The following is a 24,175-nucleotide window of genomic DNA, read 5'->3' on the forward strand; positions in this document are numbered from 1 at the left end:
CCGACTTCTAAATGGCCACCATGGTCACCGCCCATCTTGAGGAGTTTGCCCCTTCACATATACTAATGTGCCACAAACAGGACTTTAATATCACCAACCATTCCCATTTTATTATGGTGTATCCATATAAATGGCCCACCCTGTAGTTATCTGAATCTTACAACCAAAGTTTGTATAATAATACACAAGATTGGCTGTAGAACATTGTTATTCATTCAGAACACTGTGTAAAAATAACAAAAAGTGAATGCAAACGTGCATAAATATTTATTTTACGTGTTTGATGTGTGTGGCAGGGCGTGGTCTGCAGTGCCGCTGCAGGGGAGGTGGACCCACGGGTGTACAGTCTGTGCTCTCTCGGCTGTTTTTTGGGTGTGTGTCGGGCTGTGAGTTGAAAAGCTACAGCCGGCTGTGTGGGTAAACCAACCATGTGTGAAAAGTGGTCCATAACGTAATGCTTCAAAGCGTGTTCATGCAAACATTGTCGGGTCTGCCGTGGTACAATGGGACTTCTGCTCATGAACCTCTGTGCACAGCGTCTGCAAATCGGGGCTGTACAAAGTCACCTCATCTTTACACAAAACTGTAAGCTGTCATCTGTGAGGCATGAGCGGTGTTTGTTTTTACCATAGTTCATGGTGGAGAATGGCTGCTCTGCTGACTTTTGCTCTCTGTAGCCGTATGAATGGCAAACTACACTGATTAGCAGCGGCATAGGCACACTTAAAATTTCTTCCGAAATGTTCGCTTTCTAGTTGAAGGAGAGATGGTTCATATAAATGAATCATCCACCATTGTTGTCCTCGCTCTTCACTGCAGTTTCTAAAAAACTGCCTCAAAATGATCAGATGTGCAGATCACAGCCTGATGTTAGCAGACCTGTTAGTGACACTTTAAATATCAAAGCAGGACGTTTAATCTTCATCCATCATTTTTTGCTTCCCAGATATTTTATTCCCACAGATGTTTCATGAATATAAGAAGATCGGCTTGTTAGAGCCCAAATGTGGTGAAATTCTCATGTTTCAACAGTAAACAAAGGTAAAAAATACATAATGCAGTGGTATGGTTTCTTCCTTATATACATGCAACCCATAGCAGAGATGATTGCTGTCACCTGTGTCTGTCCTGCATCTGAGCAGTTTTTGGTTCATTTAGAAAACAAGATTTGTGAAATGATTATTTCCTGATGATCGTTTGTAAATCTGAAACAGTTTCTCTAAAAACAAACAGAAACCAAGCTGCTTTCCTTTGATGTGTTTTGACTTGTTTTCAAGATTTGAAATCAGACATAAACAAATAAATCATACATCTGTAGGTGAATATGAATATTCTAAGATGGTGATTTCTGGATGTGTTCCTGAGCTCATGCTCTGATTTTAATGCTGTCTGAAGATCACAGATGTCCAAATAAATTTCTCCAGATTCTCTGAATCATTTGATGATATCATCTTCTGTAGATGATGAGATATTCACAGTGAGGAACATTAATCACTTTACAGATGCTCTTTTCAGCTGATTGGTGAACCTCAGAGAAACTCTAAGATTCTTTTTTATACTCGATCATGTGACTGACCAGCTGACAGTTAGCCTCATTAGCTGCTGCATGTTCCTGTCAGCTGTTTGTTTTTAGCACCACTTACTTTGTTGAGCTGTCCTGTTGGGATGTTGTGTTTCCATCAAATTCACAATGAGCTCATATTTTTCTTAAAATAGTTCATTTTCTTATTTTAAACTTTGATATGTTTTCTATCTTCTGTTGTGACTCAAACATAATCATTGTATTCTCCTTTATTCACAGTCATTATTTGAATGGAGCTCAAACAGATGCAGTTCACAGATGTAACAGAGCACAGTGTTCGCTGGGTGACAGACTGCTAACCTGTCACAGAGCAACTTCTCCATCCAACCTGTGACTGATGTTCTGCTTTTTCACTTTCAGATCGTCTCTTGGTTGAGAAAAAATAAAACACTATTTTTTTAATGTCAGCTGAGTTTGGTGTTGAGAATCTCACACATGTATTTTTCTTCATAGTTATGTAGGATGCCTGAAATATGAACCTCAGTGAAGAGTTCATGGGTCACAAGCTTTAGGTCAAAGTGGGAGCACATGTTATGTTTGGCTATTGATGGTTTCAGAAGAATAATCATCAGTTATGTCACCATGGCAACAAAGAAGGACATCATTATTTACGAGGAAGGATATGTGCAAAATACCCCGAGTTATGTTCGTAGTATTCACTTCTTTTCCAGCCTCTTTTTACTATCATTGTAGTTTTAGGTGAATACATTTATCACTTGTTCCTGAAGGGACGGTTCCATTAGTCTGTGTTTATCCTCAGACCTGCTGTGCTTTGCTCTGCACTGTTGTATCTCTACTCATCCAGGACAAGTTTAGAAGACACAATCAGAGGAAGCTCTACAACCCAAAGGTAACATTAATGTGGGGCTAAAACTGTGTTTTTAAACTTTTACTCCACTGAGGTGTGTTTCAGATGAAAAGTCTAAGGAGCCTGGAAAGAAAAGAAAAAGAAAAGAAGACGTTTCACCTCCAACAAAATTCTTGAGTTCTAGGGTCAAATGGTGGAGAGTCCCAGATTTAAACCCTGTGGGAGAGGGACAATGGACCCCCTAATGATCCTCTACCTGATCACACGAGCCAAGGTGTGAAGACGGTTGTAGGTCACAATCAGCCAGGGTTTCAGGTGAGCTCATTGTGAAACCTGGCCCCGCCCTATCATGTGATTTCATGAGGTCAGATGGCCCAGGATGTGAGATCTCAGAACTGGGTTATAGATGACAGACAGTTGGTGTGGTAAGCCCCGCCCTCTGTTCAAAGATGGTTGTTCACAGTGGACATAGATGTATTTCAGATGAGAACAAGCAGACTGATAGAGTTTAAAATGCTCCCCGAACCGTGTGACAGACACACTGTGGTCAAGAGAGTACTCGAGTACAGCTGTGGACCTGAACAACACATGCAGGTACTGTGCTGAGGTGCTGGCTGGGATTGGTGTCGTATATGTTGTAGAGGCATGGCATGCACACAGGATCCAGGTGTGACTCATTCATCTTACGTTGCTTTTACAAACATGTCGTGTGAACTGTGTCTGTGGGAGATTTCACTTTGAACTGTTTTCATTGTGACTGTCTGAAATATCAAAGAGGGCAGTTTCAGTTTGTAACATATCCTATGACTTTATTTGGAGTCTTTCCTTTGCTGCGTGCAGATTGCTTTTCAATTCATTTCCATCTTTAATGTATTCAGTTCTCAGTTTGCTTGTTGTCAATTGTAACAGTCACAATGGTGTGGTGTCTCTTTAAGACAACCCAAGTCGAGGGTTAATGTTGTCATCGCTATGCATCACTGCCCTCTCTGTGATTGTGCGGACATGTGCTTGCACGCTAGTGCATGAGGAGGGACGGATTTTATGTTTTACCTCTCCAGACACCTTTGTTTGCAACGTTATGGGTTGTACGAACACTCTGCGCTATGTTTGTTAAGCTGCAGCCGTTCAACCGGGCTTATATGGTGACGAAGAGAAGGTATATTAAAGAACACGCTGTGGAATTCCCAATACCAGTGTGAGTGTGTATTCTTTTGACTATCCTGCTAAGTGTTTTGCCGCCTCCTCTCAACCACTAAACACAACCCGACGTTACACAGTGTACCAAAATGTATTTGGTGGGCCGTGTAATGGTGCTGCTAGGTTTCATATCCATATCACCAGAAGCCGTGTGTGACCTGAAAATTTTTGAATTCAAAAGTTATTACAGAGAAAACTGTAAGACAAATTTCACTTACATTCTCGGATCTCTGAGCATGAAATGAGCTCAAATTCTCTTTTATGAAAACATAACTAACTCAGCTTTTGTCTCAAACTTGTGAACAATGTAAAAGTTCACCTGCTTTTGAACTCCTCACTGTTGCTTTTAAGAATACTAAGTATTCCCAACAAAGAGAGTCACAGGCCGTTTCAGCATCGAGGCTGAAAGCTGTCCATTGTTCAGAGGAGTTTTGTGATCAGTGAGATGGAGAGCCTTCCTAACATTACCCAGTGTTTGTCTGCTTTATACAAAGCCTGTTTGTGTCTTTGAGGTCTGGGATTAGATTTTCCAGTCATCTTGCTGGTATTGATGCAAACAGTCTATAATCTATGTTTAGAACTGATATTGGTCGATAACAGCTGCACTGACTCTTCTCTTTCCCAGCTTAGAGATCACTGATACTGCTGCCTGTCTCCAGGGCACAGGGCCTCCCCACCCTGAAGGACATGGTTAAAGCATTCTTTTAGTGCTGGTGTTGTCAGTTTCCTGGAAAGGTTGTTCATTTCAGATGGATAACCATTTGCTCCTGCCATATTCCTGTTTTCTTTTTTCATTTAGATATAACATTATTAATTTCTTTCTCTGCTAGTTTGAAGTTTATTATATAACTCAGTTGTTTTCTGGGATGCTGTCAATGTCCTGCTCCTACAGTAAATCCTTATTTTCAGTCTGCTGTTTGTTTCATATCTAAGTGAATGGCTTTAATTTCTGTAATTAGCTTGTTCGATGTGGCCACTCCCCTTTTCTTCTAATTCTTGTCCACAGTCTCGTTACCTCCCGCATTGACTGTTGCATGTCTCCCCCAAAAATCCCTCCATCAGCTTCAACTGGTTCAAAACTCAGCTGCCTGTTTTATTACCAGAACCCGTCCTACAGCACATCACCCCTGTCCTTCAGGAACCTCACTGGCTCCCTGTGAAACTCTGAACAGTGTTCACACTTCTTCTCAAGACCCTTCATAGCCTTGCTCCTCCTCACCTTTCTCACCTGTTAGGCCCTACCTCTTCTGCCCGCTCACTTCAATCTTCTTCTTCTGTCCAGCTTGCTGTGCCTTCTTTCAGCACCATGGGAAGCAGAGCTTTCAGCTGCTCTGCCTCCAGGCTGTGGAAATCTCTGCCCCAGTTTAATCTGTTCAAGTCTGCATATTCACTGTGAACTTAATGTTTGTCTATTTTATCTTGTTTTTTATTTTTCTTCTATTGTTAAATAGTAGAAACATGTTCTAGTCCCTAAGGACCCCAAAGCACTTTACACGTTCAGTCATCCACACACTGGTGATGGCAGCTACGTTGTAGCCACAGCCACCCTGGGGCGCACTGACAGAGGCGAGGCTGCCGGACACTGGCGCCACCGGCCCCTCTGACCACCACCAGTAAGCAACAGGTGAAGTGTCTTGCCCAAGGACACAACGACTGAGACTGACCAAGCTGGGGCTCGAACCGGCAACCTTCCGATTACAAGGCGAACTCCCAACTCTTGATGTGATACAGTGAATAGCATCGGCTCTCCTCCATGTCCATGTACACCAGTCTTTTCAGATATGGACTTTTTAAGTGGCGCCAGTGTCCGGCAGCCTCGCCTCTGTCAGTGCGCCCCAGGGCGGCTGTGGATCCAATGCAGCTGCCATCACCAGTGTGTGAATGTGTGTGTGAATGGGTGGATGACTGGATGGGGTCCTTAGGGACTAGTAAAGCGCTACACAAATACAGGCCATTTACCATTTTTACAAGATAAGATCAGTTCCTAAGAGGAAATCTGTCTCTCTTAGATCGCCCCTTCAACCATGATCTCCCACACCCCATAATTAGGAATCTTTTCACCCAGTTTCTTTAAAAGATCAGAAATACTAACTCAAATGAAACCCTCAACGAGTTCAGCTGATCTGAAGTCAAGTCAGGAGACTTTATGGTAAATGGCCTGTAATAATAAAGGACAGAGTTTGATTCCTCAGTGTGAAACTTTGTGATGTGAATATTGTGACTCTGAGGGAGCTTACATGGTTCTTATCTAATGGATGACTTCATCCACTGAAAATGGAAAGTATCAAGTCATGTTTTTATGACTTATCATCATTTATGAAGAAAATTAAAGGAGGATTCATCAGATGTGAGTAATTAACGTCCATCAGGTTAATCAGTAGTTTAAAGCCTCAGTTTAGCCTCTACAAGATATTTATGCAGAAGTTCAACCAAACAGAAGACATCAGGTCCTGAGGTCACAGACTCAGACTATCACATTATCAGAGAGAAGCTCGAGTGTCTGTGACCTCTGCAGACCTGAACCTATGAAGAAAGACCTACTCTAAGAATATCAAAAGAAACCAGCTTCAAAATCAACAACCAGCCTCCTCTACATGGACCACTGACTTCATATTTTCTTTAGTTTGTAATATTTTGCCTGTAAAACAATGAAAGACCACCTTAAATAACTTTGGTTATAAAAGAATCCCAAAGTGTGTTAACCACAGGAGGAGGAGTGACTGAGAGCAGAGAGGAGGAGCAGAGATTCAGGGAGGAGCTGAGCTGTTACTGAACTATAGAAGAGAGAAAAACCTCCACATTCAACAGAGTTCAACACAAACTTTATGTTCCTCAACATGCTGTCATTACATCACTGTGTGTTTCCTCTGATTCTTCTCACTCTCACAGGTATGCTCACCTACACAGGAAACTATGTTCAATGAAATCTTTATATGAATGTCGATTATCCACTGAAACTATTCAATGTTTCTTCCTTCAGGTGTCACATGTGAAGACCTCAGTCCAGTCAAAGATGAAGAGTCCAGTGTAGAAGGCAGCACAGTTACTCTGACCTACAAATACACCACAGCTGCTACTTATTTCTTCTGGTATCGACAACATCCAGGAAAAGCACCAGAGTTCCTGATCTCACACTCACCTTCAGGAGCAGTAGGAGAAAAAAAAATTCCTGGACTGAAGATTCAAGTGGAGGGAAAAGAAATCAAGATGAGCATCTCCTCTGCTGCAGTGACAGACTCTGCTGTGTACTACTGTGCTCTGCAGCCCACAGTGACAGGAAACACCAAAACTCTGTACAAAAACCTTTGGAGCAAAGACAACAGAATACTCCACAACATCCACTAGAGGGAGCCACACACTGTTAAACCTCTGATTCTTGTGTCATTGGACTGATGACAAAGACAACAGAGAAATGAAGCAGTAACGATCAGAGACAGAGACAGAGCTGCTGTGGAAGCACAAAACTATTTGATTGGCTGAGCTATTAAACTGGACCCAGTGATGTCACGAGGTAACTGGCCCCACCCACCGACCCTTGGTTATGGTTATCCAGCCCTTTACTGGTACAAACGTCATTGTAACCTTCAGGGTTCTCAGTTTATACTCTGGAAACAAGCAGTGATGTCGCAGGAAGTGGAACAGAGATGAGAACATGAAGATCACAGAGGAGACTCAGAGATTCAGGGAGGAGCCGAGATGTTACTGAACTACAGAAGAGACAAGACTGAAATATTCAACACAGATCAGAAACGTCTCCTCCAACATGCTGTCCTTTCAAACAGAATATGCCAAGCAGGCAGTCTGAATGTAGTATAAGGATACAGGCAACAGCAAAGTCAGCTCTAATATCAAACACCAAATGTACTGTCATACGCAGGAACTTGAAACTGCAATGCTCCCTTGGCCCTCAGTGTACACTAAAACAACACAAAGATAAAAAGATAAAACTAAAATAGTCTTATGTACAACACAATACAATACGACACAATATTACATAAAAAAACATTGTCCAACACAATCATAGTGATTGTGGGAAGTTCATGTCCAAGTGGCGGTGGGGCAGTCAGTGAAGGGTGGTGGTGGTTCAGAGTTTGTATGTTTGGGGGTTCAGAGGTTCAGAGGTGGATGCAGGTCTAGATTTCATGTGTGAGAGCAGCGAGAGACTCCAGCATCCTGACAGCCTGATGGATGAAGTCTCTCAGTCTGCTTTTTCTAGCCGGGAGGCTCTTCAGTCTCCTTCCTCATCGCAGCAAACCAAAGAAGCTGTTGGACGGATGGGTGGAGTCACCTGTGATGCAAAGGGCTTTGCAGGTGAGGTGCAGTAGATCACCTGGAGGGAGGGAAGAGAAGTACCTGCTGCTTCCTCCTTTACACCTTAGACAGGAGGATCTGGGGATGGTCTTCAGGGGAGGTGTTAATGACCCACTGTGTAGCCTCTCTGTTCTCAGTCGTGGCCCCGAGGACCAAAAACCAGGAAAGAGGAGAGGACACAGAGGAAGTGCAACTGCTGCTGGGCTTGATCAGGTGACCCTGAAAGTCTATGTATATTCTTACATATATATGCGTAGCTGGTGTTGTGGGTCCAGGTGAGATCAGTGGAGGTGTGGGTGCCCAGAAATCTGAAGGTAAAGGCAGATTTCACCTGTTCTCCATTTATAATGAGAGAGGAGTGGACATGTCCTCAAGTCCATTATGAATTTGTTTGTGAAGGTTCTGGGAAAGTTCAGGAAACTCTGGGGACCTCACACAAACACAAAGACACACAGGGCAAAGACACAAGGGGGAATCTAATAATCAAGCTCGAAACAGCATAACTAAGACTAATACTGAGCCATTACATGAACCATAATGCAAAATATTACCAAAACACAAGAAACTCCAAACACTGGGTCAAAAGGACCCAGAACCACGACAGAACTCAAGGCTGAGTTACTGATCAGAGTCTGGACTTCACTCGTCAGCCAACATTTTTGATTTGTAAAAATACAGATGGATTTGGTCACTGTCACATTCTCTACATAACGCTTAAACGTTAAATCGACTGGTTATTATATAATGCTTTTCTACTCTGAGCACTGAAAGTGCTTTACACAGCCACACCCATTCATACAAGCACTTTTTCTACACAAGTGCTTTCTAACATTCTCCCACTTTCATACTCTGATGCATCAGAGAACAATTTGGGGTCAGTATCTTGCCCAGTGATATTGTCAAGGCCAAAGCCAGAACGTGGACCCAAAAGCTACTCAAACGGAGGCTCAGAGTGAAGTGAACAAGAGTTTTATTTACAATGGTGCTGTTACAATATTTACAGGTGCAAAAGCTAGGAACGAGGCTGAATGAACATGAACTATGAGGTCTTAGACAAAGTGAACTCAATGCTATGAATGTGAACGGGAAAATACTATGAGATTAATGTGAAGCTCAGCAAGGGGAACAGTGGTACGGGAGCCGATGGTGTAGAGGCAGTGAAACAGAGGCAGAGCTGAGTCAGAGTTGGTTTGGCAATATGACTTAAACAGATCCACAGTTAAAGCATGAAACAGCCTTACTTGTTCACAGGTATGAGGCCTGGGTGAGTCCAGAGGATTGATGATCCAAGATTCCAAACGGAGACGGCGGGAGGACGGGGAGATGAGACTCGAGAAGAAAAACTCAGAGTTTTACCGGCTGTAGAGACGTGAGGAGAGACCAGCGTCCAGGTGAGTGAGGTTATTCCGAGGATGGCAGAGTTTTCCAAGGAACCACTGAAGACACAAGAGAACAGAGGTAAGGACATGAACTATGAGAAACATGAGCATCATGGAGCCATGCGCTAACTTAGGTTAGCAGACAATCTGGTGAAGCCTGGTTGTGAACTCTGGTCTTAAATACAGCCGGCTTGATTAGTGGTGATCCTGCGAGGAATGATGAAGACACCACCCAGAGGAGGAGAGCAGGAACTGTGAAAAATTACTGTGACTCACCCAGACGATGACAGATATTTGACAGCAGACTGGAGCAGTTGGGGATCGAACCAACAACCTTTAGTAGATGAAGACAGAAAAAGGACAGACTCCAGGTCCTTGGCTTGGACTTGCACTAATTGGAAATTATACATTTTATAACTAAATGAGCTCATTTTTATAAACTAATTTCAGTTTCTCAGTTTCAGTATTTGGTATTCTGTGTTTGCTTATATATACAGTGGATGAACACATCAATCTGGCAAAAATGGCAGTTTGTCAAACATTATTATACATGTTTATTCACAATGTTAGACAAGAATAATTTGCAGCGTATTTAATCTCAGTAATATTCTTTTCATCATTAATTCAAATTAATTTCAATAAGAAGATCATTTGTAACCTTCACTAAAGCTGTTTCTGTGCTGTGATGAGCTCTGAAACCTGACTGAAACTCTTCAAATAAGCCATTCCTCTGCAGATGATCTGTTAGCTGTTTGACAACTACTCTTTCAAGGATGTTTGATATGAAAGGAAGGTTGGAGATTGGCCTATAATTAGCTAAGACAGCTGGGTCTAGAGATGCTTTTTAAGTAAAGGTTTAACTACAGCCAGCTTGAAGGCCTGTGGTACATAGCCGATTATTAGAGATAGGTTGATCATATTTAAGATTGAAGAATTAATTAATGGCAGGACTTCTTTGAGCAGTTTTGTAGGAATGGGGTCTAAAAGACACGTTGATGGTTTGGAGGAATTAATTATTGAAGTTAACTCAGAAAGATCAATTGGAGAAAAAGAGTCTAACTTAACATCGATGGTACTAAGAGTAGCTGTAGATAATATTACATCTGTGGGATGATTATTGGTAATTTTTTCTCTAATGATAAAAATTTTATTTGTGAAGAAGTTCATGAAGTCATTACTAGTTAACGTTAAAGGGATGGTTGGCTCAGTAGAGCTCTGACTGTTTGTCAGCCTGGCTACAGTGCTGAAGAGAAACCTGGGGTTGTTCTTATTTTCTTCAATCAGTGATGAATAGTAAGATGTTCTGGCTTTGCGGAGGGCTTTCTTATAAAGCAACAAACTATTTCTCCAGGCTAAATGATGATCCTCTAAATTTGTGACACGCCATTTCCTCTCCAGCTTACGAGTTATCTGCTTTAGGCTACGTGTTTGAGAATTATACCACGGAGTCAGGGACTTTGGATTTGAGGCCTTAGTTTTCACAGGAGCTACAGTATCCAGAGTCGTACGTAGTGAGGAGGTAAAATTATTAACAAGATAATCGACCTCTGTTGGAGTAGCGTTCAGATAGCTGCTCTGCTCTATGTTGGTACAGGGCATTGAAGATGATAACAGTGGGTGGATTATATTCTTAAACTTAGTTACAGCACTTTCAGAAAGACATCTACTGTGATAAAGTCTACTCTCCACTGCTGTGTAATCAATTATTGTAAATGTAAATGTTATCAGGAAATGATCAGACAGCAGAGGGTTTTCAGGAAACACTGTTAAATGTTCAGTTTCTATGCCATATGTTAAAACAAGATCTAGAGTGTGATTAAAGTGGTGGGTGGGTTCTTTTACATTTTGAGAGAAGCCAATTGAGTCTAATAACAGATTAAATGCCATGTTGAGGCTGTCATTTTTAGCATCTACATGGATGTTAAAATCACCCACAATAATTATTTTATCTGAGCTGAGCACTAAATCAGATAAAAAGTCTGAGAAATCAGAGAGAAACTCTGTGTAAGGCCCAGGTGGACGATAGATGATAACAAGTAAGACTGGTTTCTGAGTTTTGGGGGATTTTTGATTGTTTTCAGCTCATATAATCATCCTGCTGTAACCAGGTTTCTGTGAGGCAAAGTAAATCAATTTGTTGATTAATTATTATTTCATGTACCTTCATGTGTCTTTAATGTGCGCACGAGAATCGAAGAATCTGCAAGATGAAGTCCAACTTAAGTTGTGTTATGCTGCCTTCCCCAGGATGTGATCCACAGAAAAAACCTGGGTCTGAAAGCCACGGATCCTCGTCTATCCAAGGTTTCAGCTCATGATCAGTTTTGGTGAACCTTTCTTAAGATAACAAACAAAGCTGTACAGTGGTACTGTAACACAGCCAGCTTGGATGGAGCTCAGGTTGGTGAGCAGGACCAAGACGCCAGCCCGATGATCCGCCTTCTCCAGGTTTATATCTGCCCTGCCTCAGCAGCCAATCAGGACTTAGATTAAATCAGGAAGAGAGACACAGAGCAGGTTAGCAAGGACGTCCTGAAGTCGCTCATAACAGGAGCTGAAATGATGTAATATGTTTTTATTAGTAGGAGTATTGTTGTTATATTTATTACTATTGTCATCATCATTAGGCAGATGATTCTTTTCCACACAGGTTTAAGTTACAGACTTCCTGCACCTGTCTGTGTGGAAGTGGAACTGAACCGTGCTGTTAGTGAGAGGCTGGTTTACTGAGTGTAAAGCTGTCAGCAGGGGGAATAACACAGGGCTGTGAATGAGTCCTGTCACTGTGATCAGGCTCCTCCTTCTAATCCACCAACTTAGTGTTGATGAAGACTAAACAGAGAGATCACAGCTTCTTTATACTTGCTGTAGCTCACAGTTACTCTACACTGCAGATATGACGCCTCTGTTCATCTCAGTGCTGCTGGCTGCTATGTGCCTCGGTATGAACACAACTCTGTTTCTTTGATATCAATCCAACATTGACATGATTCTTTAACAGCACACTGATACTGTTTGTTGGTGTTTTACAGAATGCAGAGCACAAAAAGACAACGTGCTGCAAGCAAAAGGAGAAGAGACTGCTGCTGCAGGAGGCTCAGTAACACTTCACTGTCAGTATGAGAGCAGTGGAACAACTAATTATCTCTTCTGGTACAAACAGGATGGAAACAACAGCCCCAAATTCATCCTGAGTCGTGTCAGCAGGGATGATGGAAAGACAGCAGATGAGTTCAAGGAGAGATTTTCATCCACACTGGATTCCAGCATCAGATCAGCTCCTCTGAAGATCCAGAAGCTTCAGCTGTCTGACTCTGCTGTGTACTACTGTGCTCTGCAGCCCACAGTGACAGGAAACACCAAAAATCTGTACAAAAACCTTTGGAGCAAAGACAACAGAATACTCCACAACATCCACTAGAGGGAGACACACACTGTTAAACCTCTGATTCTTGTGTCATTGGACTGATGACAAATCTTCATCTTTATCTCCAACAGAAATCAAACTGATTAATAACAACATGATAAATGATTGATCACTGATCCCACAGAGGTGGTTGTAGGTAAAGTACAGACATCCAGGACTTGTTTCATCGACTTCTTTACTCAAAAGTGAAAAAGTGCAGAGTTAACTGAACCTTGTGCTACATTAATGTAAATGAATGATATCAGCACACAGGAACACAAACTTTATTTCAGTGTAAATCTGAATTATAATAAAATCACTTTCTTAGATTGAATCAGTGAAGTGGAACATGAGCAGAGAAAAAGGGGGAAAATAAAGACATTTCTATTTTCTGTTGGCTCCATTAGAGAGTGACTGTGCCTCTAACAGGAACATGAGCAGAGAACAGGGTGAAGTGGATTCAGCAGGTGGGAACCCTAAAATCAGCTGTAGTGGCTCAGTGTGGGCAAAAGAATGACAGCTCACAATCATTTCTGCTGAGAGCTCCAGTAGATTTGATTCAAGTACAGGCTGTGATCAGCTGATCTGAGCTTCACTGCTCTTTGTAATGTGAATTCAACCAGATGTGAGCAGCTGTTTGCGAGGATGCTGTCCGTGTGCTCCAGCTTCCTCCCACAGTCCAAAGACATGCGCTTAGTGGGGTTGGGTTAGCTGGTGATTCTTAATTGCCCATAAGTGTGACTGTGAGTGTGAATGGTTGTGTGTCTCTCTGTGTTACCCTGCCATAGACCAGTGACCTGTCCAGGCTGTGCCCCGCCTCTCGTCCAACAGTAGCTGGGATGGCTCCGCCCCCCTAAATTGGCTCAGTGGAAGAGAATGGACGGATGGACGTAAGCAGATGTTTCTTGGCTGATTTCCATCCTCTACACTGACAGTACACTGATTCTGCTGTCTTTACTCTGCACTACACAGTTGGTGTGAAGGTGGAAATCAGTGAATGGATCTCTGCATCATCGGCTACAATTCATCTGAACTTCACATCGTTTCCTTCAAATAAAGGGAGTCACATGCAAGCTTTACATTTTCAGTTCATCAGATAACTCTAACATACTCTGGTGATTAATCCATGGATGGGGCTGCCTTACATGTGTTACTGTTTAGCCTCAACCTCAACCTACCCTACAGCTGCTTTGTGGAACAGACAGAGTGGAGTCAGGTTGGGGAGCATCCTCCAGCTCATGGAAGCTGGACAAAAAGACCAAACTGTTGATGAAATGACTTCACCTGAGTTTGTTTACACTGCTAGTTCATCAGTTTTCCCTTTTGAGTCTCTGGAGACACTGGTGACCTTTGACCTTTTGTACTTATTGTTATTCTTTTGATTCCTATCATAACTATCATTATGTGCTGTTATTATGTGTCATTTTCTGTGCACACTCTGTGCTCCCTGACCGCCTTATGAGTCTTACGCTCTGACAGAAAAGGTTTTTCCGACCTGTTGTAGGATTCAGGCCATCGCTCTCCACACCTCTGGTTCTCCAGTGTATATGTAGTTACAGATCTCATCACTCTCCTACTCCTCCCTTGCTGCTGACCTCACCTTCCAGACATTGTTGGAATGAGAAGGACAGATGTGGAGTCCGGCTCAATGGACCAAGCTGTTGGAACAACTCTTCAACAAATGGAGAAACACAAGAGATGTGACTTTAAAGCTTTTAGTGACTTCAAGTGAGCAGCAGCAGCAACCATAGCTTTGTGCGAGCGCTCTCTGGGGACGTCTCAGCGAGCTGCTTTTCTACAGACAAAGAGGATGTGTGTAGCATGTTGCATATCACCCTGGGACAGACGTGTAGGAGGACTTTCTCAGGAGTTGTATCTCCTGGGAACTTGCTGTGCTTTCGGTTACATGTGATAAGAGCCACGACACACCATTCTAACTTCTCACAATATTTCATGTGTTAAACAAAGATGTTGTATCATACATAAAGCAGGTGTTAGAAAAATGTATTAACAGTCACTGTGTTCTGGTCACATCTTCCTCATAAACCAACACAAGTGGAGGAAACTCTCTCATCTCCCACACACTCTCTCATGGCAGCTTCAGCTTTCACAGCCATGTCCAAAACATAACAGGATACATTCAGTGCTCCCAGTGTTAATAACAGTGTAGGAACAGATTTATCTCTAAATCTCAGTGAATTATTATTTTTATTAGTAATTCAAATACTCTCCTCCAAAACGTTTCAGTCTGAAAGAAACACATATGCAACAAGAACAGCTGTAAAAACAACCAGCAGATGTTTTGCTGTTCATAAAGACCCTAAACAGGTTTCTCTCTGACTCCACCCACTGATGCTGAACTCAGCCAATGAGATGGTCTCTTTCTGCAGAACTACAGCCTGATGTTGAGGAGAAGGCTGTGCAGCAGAGAGGCTGCTTAGTCTTTTCATTCTGCTGAACTTTGTTCATCTGCTGTGTGACTTCAACACCTGAAACATGTTCCTTTACCTGTTTGTACTTTTCTCTCACTGCATAGGTGAGTGTTAGAACACAGAAAAGTCTCATTGTGACAAGATTTGATCAGAGTTATTATTAGCAGATTTCTTCATCTCATTATGCTCACAAAGAAAGAAAAAGACTGACTGACATGAATCATTCATTTGCAGCTTTGGGCTCCATGAACAGCATAAAGCAGGAACGTGCTGAAGAAGCTGTTGCAGAGGGAGGAAACATCAACCTGACCTGTACATATGATGGTTCTATCTACAATATCCAGTGGTACCGACAATACCAGAGATCCAGACCAGAGTTCCTGCTCTCCATCACAGAGGGAGGATCAGTTCATGAAGCTGTGTCGGGATTCTCAGCTCACATTGACAAAACAGAGAAACGTGCAGATCTGGAGATCTCCTCTGCTGCAGTGACAGACTCTGCTGTGTACTACTGTGCTCTGCAGCCCACAGTGACAGGAAACAGCAAAACTCTGTACAAAAACCTTTGGAGCAAAGACAACAGAATACTCCACAACATCCACTAGAGGGAGCCACACACTGTTAAACCTCTGATTCTTGTGTGAATCAGAGGTTGTAAACTTCTGTAGTTTGTTAGGATGGAGTTAGGGGAGCTTTCAGTCATCAGACATTCATGAAGAAAGAGTTTTAGAGGAAACAGTAAAGAAGCATCAGAGTGTTCCTGTTTGAAGAAACTGGAGGTATTTTTTATAGGATATTGAAAGAAATGAAAAGTGTGTAAATCTCCCATTAAACCAGTACAATATTTCTCTTACTGGCACCTTTAGTGAAGCTTCCAGCAGAGGATCTGTGAGGCGTCTGTTTCTCAAACTACAGACTCTCATGTACGTGTCCTCTTGCTCAGTGTGTATCAGTGGAGATTCCCACAGAGCCAGTTAGTTTGTGGAGAAGGTAGTTCTCATCGGTGTATTAAACCTTCATCAGCCTTTGTTCAGAACAAAAACTCTGCTGAGTTTCACAAGAAACTTCTTTTGTTTTTGGGTCTTTTGAAACTAGCCTGGATCTGACAGAAGCTGATGTTCTGCACACAGTTTGTTAAATCTATTGTTTCTTTGAGCATCAGATCATTCTCAGCTACACCAACGAGAACTGGAAAGTTTTTACTCCTCATCAATGATCCTGTAAAACATGACAAAGTTGAATTATGTGACACAGAGCAGCATCTGAACACGGGAGCTGTGAGTGCTGAACAATGGCCTCCATGTGCTCAGTCTTACCTTATGTTACATTATTGTTATTAAATAGTAAATGTAAAATAAGATTTTGTTGGAATTGATTGTAATTTTTTTGGAAGAAGCTTCTGTGATTTTCTATTAGGTAGAGATTTCTTATAGTGAACAAGAAGGGTCGCTGTTACACAAAACTATTTGATTGGCTGAGCTATTAAACTGGCCCCGCCCACTGAAGTTGAGCTCATCCAATGACATTATTTGTTGGTCATTGTGCTGCAGTGGAAGAACATTGTTCATGTGCTGTCTGTCTGGCTTTAATAACTCCAAAGACATGTTGCTGCACCTCTTTTTGCTTCTATCTCACATTATAGGTGAGTTTAAGAACAGGGATTAAAGTTTAGTTGAAGCTGCTGCATTAAGCAGATATACAGACTGCATTTCACTACTTTTCTTCTTTCTTTTTCCAGGACTAACAGCTGGAGACTCAATCACTCCTCAACAAACTGAAGTCACTGAAACAGAAGGAAAATCTGTCAAACTCACATGTGACTATCAGACAACAACAGGTTATGCACGTCTTTTCTGGTACAAACATCATTCTGAACTTCAGGCTCCTCAGTTTATACTCTGGAAAGAGGGACAAGGAGGCAGTGCTGAATATATTCCTGATAAACGATATAAATCAGAAACATCTTCTACATCAACTAATCTGACCATAACAGCCCTAACCCTGGCAGACACAGCTCTCTACTACTGTGCTCTAGAAACACAGTGATACAAAGTGTAGAAGAGGCTGTACAAAAACCTGAACACAGATATCTGACTACTCTTCAAAGAGGAGGGAAGTGGTATTCAAAGCACAGCTTCATATCAGATGGATTCTGCTAATTCCTGTTTTATCAGAGTCACTGTGGTTACAGCTGCTAATGAAACACTGTGGGAGGATTCACATGAGCAGCAAATCCACATCAACCACAAACCAACTGTAGGAACGTTCAGACACAATAAAAACTGTCAAACATCCAAAGCTGCTCATTTACACTATTTTATATTTAGTGGATGAGGACATGCAAAAATGCAGCAGAAGCAAAATAAACAGAGTAACAGAGGTTTATCTCTTTAAGGTAAAATCTCTCACATGAAGCTAAAAGTCCAACCAGGAAGACCATCTCATGCTTATTCCATTTATTCTCTTTGAACTCATCACATCAGATGATGATGCTCTCCTTCATCATTGTCCTGCTCTGGTACTTTGTGCCTGGCCTTCTTGAGGTCTCTGAGCAGGATCCTGGACGCTGCATCATCTGGTAACTCTATTGTGCTTCTGAGGACTTTATGTGTCAGAGTGACAGAATGGTGGTTTCTGTTTTACTGGACTTGTGTGCTAACCTGTCATGGCTCAGAGGCCCGTGAAGTGGAAAGGACTCATGCGCAGAACCAAAAGACCGGAGGCTTGAAGTGATTTGCAAAAAACAAAAACTTTTATTTGCCAGAATTCCTAACTGAGATTGTCAAGACAATAACAAGATTTAACTTTGTGCAAAAGCGTGGTGTCTGTGAGTGCTGGGCTCAGGCTAAGCATGGAACTGTCAGATCACTAAACTGCTGAGGGCTGGAGTGGGGCAGGTGGAAGCTGTGGCAGACCAGGGTCACTGAAACGAAGGAGAGGATAATCAGAACGGTCCAGGGAGTTGTGGGACTTTCCCAGTATATAGGCTGAGATGGCTTACGTGTTCGCAGGCGGGGATAAGCTGGAGGTGAGGCGAGGTCCGGGCGAGTACTGAGTCCTTTACGGGTGCGCAGGGAGGCAGGCAGGTGTGAATGGCCCTTTGCCTGAAAAGGATCAAGCAGCAGCTGACCGGAATCCAGAAGCGTGGCTATGGCAGGGTTTGGATGATGAGTCCAGGTACCGACTAGGAGACAGGAAAAGGGAGGTAAGTAACACACACTGAGAGATGCACAAAAACACGAGGCTGTGAACTAACTGAGGTTAGCAGACGATCTGGCGAAGACTCTTCTTCTTCTTCTTCTTTCTTTCTTACATTTGTATTGGCGGTTGGCAAACAACTGAAAGGTGCATTACCGCCACCAACTGGTATGGAGTATGGTCTGGAACGACGCTCAAAAAAAAAAAAAAAAAAAAAAAATATTCCTCAAATCCTTTCAAACAGTTTCCCCTCTTTTAAAAACTGAAATAAGGCCTGATAACTTTTACTTCCCGAGTCCTTTCGCAACAAATCAACAAGATCCAGTTTGATTTTTAGGTTACTGAGATTTTGAATCAATTGTCTCCTCTCAACCTGATCCGGTTGTTCAGTGATGACGTGACGAATCCTACTTCCAGGCCTAAAGTAGTCTGCGTTTAATATGGCTTTTGTGTTGTTAACATGTTTAATGTTTTGTATTTTCTTCTATTTAATCTCAAAAAGCTCCTAAAAACAGTCAGTGATCACCGTTGACCTCCCTCGGCTTTTATTACCGCTAATCATTTATTTAAGCTCCGTTTTTAAAACCTTACGATGTAACTACAGCCCAGCCCATGCAGCAGTATATGAATAACTAACCTCGTATTGTGGATGGATTATCTCACTTGTTCTCCTGGCTGAAGTTTAGTCCTTTTACAGCATCCTGCCATGCGATTACATTTGTTCCTGACCACCGAGAACACTCACGTTAACTTTTATCGAGTGTGTTAAGGTTCAAAAATATAGGGAAGGAAACACAGGAGGAATGCAAGTAACCACACTGGTCCAAAGGGTAAAGACGATGATTTTAATGAAATGACACGCGTGGGAGAATGAGCGGACTCCGTAAGCAGACAGCCCCACAATCTCATCCTCCTAACATCAAAATACAGTTTTATATGCATCAGAGTATATTTAGTGACGCCCCCTCATTGCGTCATCACATACATCAGCTTCAAAACCACAAATGTTCTATTTGACAGCTTAAGGCACAATTAAAAGTACACTGGCTTCCATCTTCTCCCCGGTGGTTTCCCGTAAGCCAGCTCAGCTCTCGCATCGTGCATCTACTGCTTCATCAGTCAACTCTCACCTACACCCTAACAGTGTGTGTGTGTATGTGTCTGTGCGTACACAGAGTGTGCATCTGCTCTCTGCACCTTAGTTGACCTCACGTAGGCAACCAGGCTAAGGCCATCCTGTGTTGTGATGATCTTAACTTCTATGTAAAATGTATAAAACAAATATTTCAATCTACTACAACTACTTAAAACTTAATCAAAGCTTAATCAGACGTATAAATGCATAAAAGATGATAATAGCATCATCAAAACTCTGGTTTTGGTTTCACTTTTGCAAAAGCACACCGTTTCCTGTCAGCCTGCAATCAGCTTCTCCCCCACTGAAGACTATGTGTAAGAATATAAAAACATTCAGAAACCTTTAAATTATAGATTCAACTGATTATAACTGAACCTGTAATAAACCTGTTAATATTTGATTATGATAACCCCTGTAATACAAATTATAACCTAATGCCAGCACTTCAATAAATGCTTGGATGAAATGATAATTAATGCAATGATAAAGATGATGGTTATGAACAGTAACCCTAAAATAATTCCTATAATTCTACAAGTGGAAAAAAAGTTAGCTTGTTTATATTATGCTAACATAGCTGTGTCGCTAGCGGTCACGTAGCACATCATTATATACCAGCTAGCCAAACTTCAGTAACCCTACAAACGTCACTGCTGTTTAGTTTTCTGTCTTCATTTATGTTGGAAGTGATAGCAGAGCTGTACGTTTGAATTTGTTTCTAAACCCCGCAGTCAGGACATGCTATATTGTATTTAGATAGAAGCTAGCGAGCTAACTTCCTGCTAACTTCTAACTCCGTTAAATGTCATAAATTCCGTTTTCATGGATGCCTGGATGTTAAACTCAATTGTTACACCTGGTAGAGCAGAACGCTGATCATTTTATTAAAGATGAAAGACTTTAGACAGTTTTTCAACTCTCAGTAATGCCACAGTGATCGTTTGATATATGGACCTGCAGCGGAGTTTAGGCCCAGACATGGCTAGTGACGTCAGACTGAACAACCGGATAACTCTGACACTGCAACATGACATGTTCTACAGTTTCCTCTACCCCACAGTAATCACATTTTCCGGTACTATGTTTCCTTATCATGAATAATGTATTATTCAAGCCAGTATGTCCAAATCTCAGTCTGGATATGATCACCTCCTCCCTCCTAGTCCGTCCTGCGTTTCTCATTCCTCCCACCCTCCTTTGAATTTTATACAACCATCGTTCCTTCTTTTCTTCCTCCCACTGCTTTTGCCATCTTGCTCTCATATCTTGCCTTACCATACTCCTTATCTCTGCTTGGCCAAAACTAACAGCCATGTCAACCACCCCATGTTTTACGGCCTCCTTTGCAACTCTATCTGCCTTTTCATTCGCCCATACTCCACAGTGCGCTGGAACCCATAAAAACACGACTGCAAGTCCCATCATGTGTATCCGGAAAAGTGTCTGCTGAATTTCCGCCAAAACATCTGCTCTACTGTCTGAGTGACTATGCTGTAGACTGACCAATGATGAACTTTTTTTACATTTGTCCACCACCTTCTGAATATGTGCAGCCCATGTTAACCTCTCATCAAACCACAATCCAAGAAACTTAAATTTACTCACCCTTTCTAATTCTTGATCATACAACTTAAGCTTGACGTCCTTACCAACTCTCTTCCTTGTAAAAAACATCACCTTGGTTTTATCAACTGAAAATTTAAAACCCCACTTATAAGACCACTCTTCGACTCTTCTAATTGTTCCCTGCAGTTTCTTCACAATATACTCTATATTTTTCCCTCTTTTCCATATTGCTCCATCATCAGCAAACAGTGAACATCCCACCCCTGCCTCTAAATCATTAAACACATCATCTATCATCAAAGAAAATAACAAAGGGCTCACTATGCTCCCTTGAGGTGTACCATTTTCTACCAAAAACCTTTCAGAAAAAACCTTCCCAATCCTCACTTGAATATGTCGCCCCTTTAAAAAATCCATTATCCACCCGTACATCCTCCCGCTAACACCCAATTTACAGAGTTTAATCAGTAGGCCATCTCTCCACATCATATCATAGGCCTTTTCTATATCAAAAACACCGCAACTACACTCTCACTGTTTGTTTGTGCTTTTCTAACTTCATGTTCCAAACATAAAACTGGATCCATAGTAGTCCTCCCTCTTCTAAACCCACTTTGATATTTAGAGATAAATCCTCTAGTTTCCAAATAGTACGTCAATCTTTCAGTTATCATACGCTCCATCACTTTACAAACATGCGATGTTAATGCTATAGGTCTAAAATTTCCTGGATTTGTGACATCCTTTGTGACCGCATTACATATCACCGCCTTTATCCAGGGGATGCCATACCCTGCATTTATGGACTTCCTAAAATCCAAAAGGAAGGGGTCCCACTCAGACCCATAGTCAGTAGCACAAACTCAGCCACTTATAACATTGCGAAACACCTTGCTACCATCCTTGCACCTCTCGTGGGGAACACCCCACACCACATCAAGAACTCCACCGACTTCACCGACAAGGTCCAGAAACTTACCCTGGATCCAGATGAAACCATGGTGTCCTTTGATGTAGTCTCCCTCTTCACTTGCATACCCACCACGGAAGCAGTGGAGACTGTCAGAAAACGACTACAAGAAGACAGCTCCTTGGAAGACAGGACCAACTTCACACCCGATCAGATCTGCACACTGTTAGACCTCTGCCTTACCACAACATACTTCAAATACAACGAAGGCTTCTACAGACAAAAACATGGCTGTGCCATGGGCTCCCCTGTGTCACCTATTGTAGCCAACCTTTACATGGAGGAAGTGGAAAGAAAGGCTCTTGGCTCTTTTAAAGGGAGAGCACCCAGCCACTGGTACAGATATGTAGATGACACCTGGGTCAAAATCAAGACACAAGAAGTGGAATCCTTCACTGCGCACATTAACGCCGTGGATAAAAACATCAAGTTCACCAGGGAAGACACTAAGGATAACTGTTTGCCTTTCCTGGACTGCGCCGTGCACATTGAAGAGAATGGCAACCTCAACATCGAAGTTTACCGGAAGCCCACACACACGGACCAGTACCTCCTCTTTGACTCCCATCACCCTCTGGAACACAAACTGGGAGTAATTAGGACCCTACACCACCGGGCAGAACATGTTCCCTCTAAGCCTGAGGGAAAAAAGAAGGAACACACACACGTAAAGGAAGCACTGAAAACATGTGGTTATCCTAACTGGGCGTTCATAAAGTCAGCAAAGATGCACAGAAAAGAAGATCAGACACCAGCGAGGGAGGATAAGAAAGACAGACGCAACAACGTTGTCATCCCCTATGTAGCCGGTGTATCAGAGAAACTCAGGAGAGTCTTCTCCAAGCACGACATCCCAGTGTACTTCAGACCCAGCAACACACTCAGACACAAACTGGTTCACCCGAAAGACAAAACTCCAAAACACAGACTGAACAACGTGGTGTATGCTGTACAGTGCAGCGAGGAATGCCCAGACCTCTACATTGGAGAGACCAAACAGCCACTTCACAAGCGCATGGCACAACATAGAAGAGCCACCTCCACAGGACAAGACTCAGCAGTCCATCTGCATCTAAAGGATAAAGGTCACTCTTTCGAGGATGCCAATGTTCACATTTTGGACAGAGAGGACAGATGGTTTGAAAGAGGAGTGAAAGAGGCCATCTATGTCCACTGTAAGCGACCATCTTTGAACAGAGGTGGTGGTTTACGACACCAACTGTCTGCCATCTATAATCCAGTTTTGTGATCCTTCCCAGACGCCTTAACGCCCACTCACATCCTGGGCCATCTGACCTCAGGAATTCACATGACAAGGTGGGGCCAGGTTTCACAATGAGCTCACCCGAAACCCTGGCTGATTAGGTCCCACACCCGCTTTCACACCTTGGCTCATGTGATTAGAGGATCACCAGGGGGTCCTTTGTCCCTCTTTGGGGGGATACTCCCACTGGGTTTAAATCTAGGACTCTCTGCCATTTGACCTTAGAACTGAAGAAGCTTCTCGGATGAGAGGTGAAACGTCTTCAAGCAACTTAAAGAAGTCCAGACGCTTTTCTTTGCAAACTCCTTTGACAACATCCTTTCCAGGTTTCCATATGGGCACCACCACAGCTTCCTTCCAGCTTTGCAGCAGTTTCCCACCCTCCCAAACACTGTTATACAACCCTAACAAAAGATCTTTAGCTGACTCACTGAGTTGGTTTAACATGGTATAGCATACCTGATCTTTTCCCGGTGCTGATAATTTAGATTTCTGTAGTACTCGATGTAGTTCTGTCTTTGTAAAAAGGATATATAATGAATCATCTGTATCCCCTACCAGGTCCATTAAGCCTCTATTCTCTGCAATAGTCATGTCTCTTCCTCGTCACCCTTCCTCACTAACATTGCCTGAACTGTGGACTTTAACAAAAGTTTTTCGATATTTAATCACTTTATCACACTCCTGTGTCAAACATGGCACAATCTTCTTCTCCCCTCTACCGTCTGTCCTCTTCATCACCCTGCTGGCCGCCTCTAAAACTGCCTTACAAATAAAATAATTTAACTCATCCACCCCCACATTCATATCAATCTTTTGCATTTCTTGATCACTAACTAATCTAAATGTATCCCAATCAGCATCCCTAAAACACCACTGCTTCACCCCCCCCGTCTCGTTTTTCTATACTGAACTCAATCATCG

The 24,175-nt window shown here is 42.4% G+C and overlaps 1 protein-coding gene, 1 long non-coding RNA gene and 2 gene segments (V, D, J or C); 3 read left to right on the top strand and 1 right to left on the bottom strand.

Moving 5' to 3' along the window:
• Positions 1-6,262: 6,262 nt before the first annotated feature.
• On the top strand, positions 6,263-8,115 carry LOC112842975 (uncharacterized). Its single transcript, XM_025900674.1, has 4 exons — positions 6,263-6,476; positions 6,568-6,924; positions 7,701-7,898; positions 8,036-8,115. Exons 1-4 carry the CDS (start codon positions 6,413-6,415, stop codon positions 8,113-8,115), a joined length of 699 nt encoding a protein of 232 aa, XP_025756459.1. The 5' UTR covers positions 6,263-6,412.
• Positions 8,116-11,945: 3,830 nt separating this feature from the next.
• Positions 11,946-14,415, top strand: LOC102078151 (T cell receptor alpha variable 19-like). The segment is given in 3 exon segments: positions 11,946-12,219; positions 12,310-12,642; positions 14,291-14,415. Coding segments are annotated over 3 exon segments (504 nt in total).
• A 585-nt stretch (positions 14,416-15,000) lies between these two features.
• LOC109203501 (T cell receptor alpha variable 12-3-like) lies at positions 15,001-15,927 on the top strand. The segment is given in 2 exon segments: positions 15,001-15,219; positions 15,350-15,927. Coding segments are annotated over 2 exon segments (411 nt in total).
• A 1,405-nt stretch (positions 15,928-17,332) lies between these two features.
• LOC106097558 (uncharacterized) lies at positions 17,333-19,013 on the bottom strand. 2 transcript variants are annotated; one of them, XR_003214846.1, is made up of 3 exons: positions 18,951-19,013; positions 18,117-18,299; positions 17,333-18,038 (listed from the first exon to the last, which is right to left on the bottom strand). It is a non-coding gene; the product is annotated as an uncharacterized LOC106097558 (long non-coding RNA). The 2 variants fall into 2 exon arrangements; XR_002063395.2 differs by lacking the exon at positions 18,951-19,013 and adding an exon at positions 18,372-18,682.
• Between the last annotated feature and the right edge of the window lie 5,162 nt (positions 19,014-24,175).

The sequence above is a fragment of the Oreochromis niloticus genome, linkage group LG18 (genome assembly GCF_001858045.2).
Source record: "Oreochromis niloticus isolate F11D_XX linkage group LG18, O_niloticus_UMD_NMBU, whole genome shotgun sequence".
In the NCBI taxonomy this organism is placed as follows: Eukaryota; Metazoa; Chordata; class Actinopteri; order Cichliformes; family Cichlidae; genus Oreochromis; species Oreochromis niloticus.